Source organism: Pterocles gutturalis, unplaced genomic scaffold, assembly GCF_000699245.1.
Source record: "Pterocles gutturalis isolate BGI_N339 unplaced genomic scaffold, ASM69924v1 scaffold34095, whole genome shotgun sequence".
Taxonomy (NCBI): Eukaryota; Metazoa; Chordata; class Aves; order Pterocliformes; family Pteroclidae; genus Pterocles; species Pterocles gutturalis.
In genome coordinates, this window is record NW_010139363.1 from 2243 (window position 1) to 3790 (window position 1548).

At 65.4% G+C, this 1548-nt stretch overlaps 1 protein-coding gene across 1 annotated transcript in view; it reads right to left on the reverse strand.

Moving 5' to 3' along the window:
- The window catches only part of LOC104469003 (desmin), a gene marked incomplete at its 5' end in the record, with an annotated part of 3723 nt that extends 2182 nt beyond the window's left edge, over nt 1-1541 (reverse strand). The window contains one exon of the mRNA XM_010083322.1: nt 1270-1541. Coding sequence (XP_010081624.1) covers nt 1270-1541 — 272 coding nt within the window. The remainder of the gene's footprint in view (nt 1-1269) is intronic.
- Between the last annotated feature and the right edge of the window lie 7 nt (nt 1542-1548).

Here is a 1548-nt window from a genome sequence, read left to right on the forward strand (position 1 = left end):
CTGCTGGTCAGGGGGAAGGCAGCAGGCAAGAGATGGAGGTGCCTGAGCAGTGCTGGCACACAGGGTGGTGGGAATCTGACACCCGTTTGTTCTGGGCCCTGCTCCTCCCCTGACATGCAGGGGTCCTCTGTGCCACCACCCCCAGCCTCCCAGCATCAGGGGCTCTGCCCCACTGCAGCCCCACCAGCACCACACTGGGGCTGCCGGGGGAAGACAGCAGGCTGTGTCACCCCCAGTGTCACTCTGGGGACTCGGCATCCCTGGGGCACAGGGGCCAGAAGGGAAGGCACAGTCCATCATCAGAGCAAGCGGCTCACCCCGAGCATCTGCTGCTGCTGCCAGGTGCCCCCACGCTGGTTAGTCCCTGGGGGATCACTCAGCCTGGCTGTCCCTGTGGCTCTTCCCCCTGGCATCAGCCCCCTCCCTGGCACCAGCCAGGCCTATGGCATTCTGGGGGGGTCCCTTCCCCTCCTGGGGTACCATGGACATCCACGGAGCATCCTTGGCCTACGGAAGCTTGGCTGCTTCCTCCCCTCCCTCCTTCATGTCCGGAGCTGTCAGAGAACCCCTCCCTGGGCCAACCTCCCCCTCGCTTCCACCTGCCTGGCTGGCTCTGTCTGTCTGTCTGTCCCGCAGGGCTCAGCTCACCCGTGGGCTTGCCAGCCCTCCTTGGTGGGAGCAGGGATGGGGACCCCCGGGAGGGGGTGCATTCCAATCCCCCAGCTCTGAGAGTCCCATGGCATCACAGCCCAGCCTCAGCTCTGCTGCAAGGGAGGGCACGGGGGACACCCCTGCCTGCCGAAGCCTGCCTCCCACATGGTGCTCCCGGGGCTGGCAGCAGCCATCCGGAGTGCCCTGCGGAGGTGCCCAGGCTATGGGCACCTCCCTCGCCCAGCCCCACACCACCAGCCCAGCTCCCCCCTGCCTGCCCCATGCTGTGGATTGGGGAGAACCCAGCACCAGCAGAGCGGGTCATGGGTGCCCTTCTGCCTCCCAAAACTTGTAGCCACCATGCCAGGACTAGGCACCCTGCAAAGTGCCCCACAGGTGGGTACAGCCAGCGAGAGGCATGGCCAGGGTGGTCTCCTGTTCTGGGGGACGGGGTGAGTGGGACAGAGGAGCGGGGCCACAATGGGCTCTGAGCCTCAGGGCACAAGGACAGCAGTGAGTACCTGAGGGGCTTCTGGGGAGAGCTCTGCTGCTGCCCATCCCTAAGGATGGAGATGCAGGGACAGACACTCACAGGGACATGCCGGGGCCCCTCCTCACCTCTGCTTGAGCTTCTGCAGGTCATCGAGCAGGTTGTCACGCTCGACCTCGACGCGGGCACGCTGGCTGGTGAGCACATCTATCTGCCGCCGGAGCTCCCGCAGCTCCTCCTCGTACATCTCAGCCACGCGGGTGGGCTCCTTGCCCCGCAGGCGGTTCACCTCGGCCACCATGAGGGCATTCTGCTGTTCCAAGAAGCGCACTTTCTCGATGTAGTTGGCAAAGCGGTCATTGAGCTCCTGCAGCTCCACCTTCTCATTGGTGCGGGTCTGGAGGAAC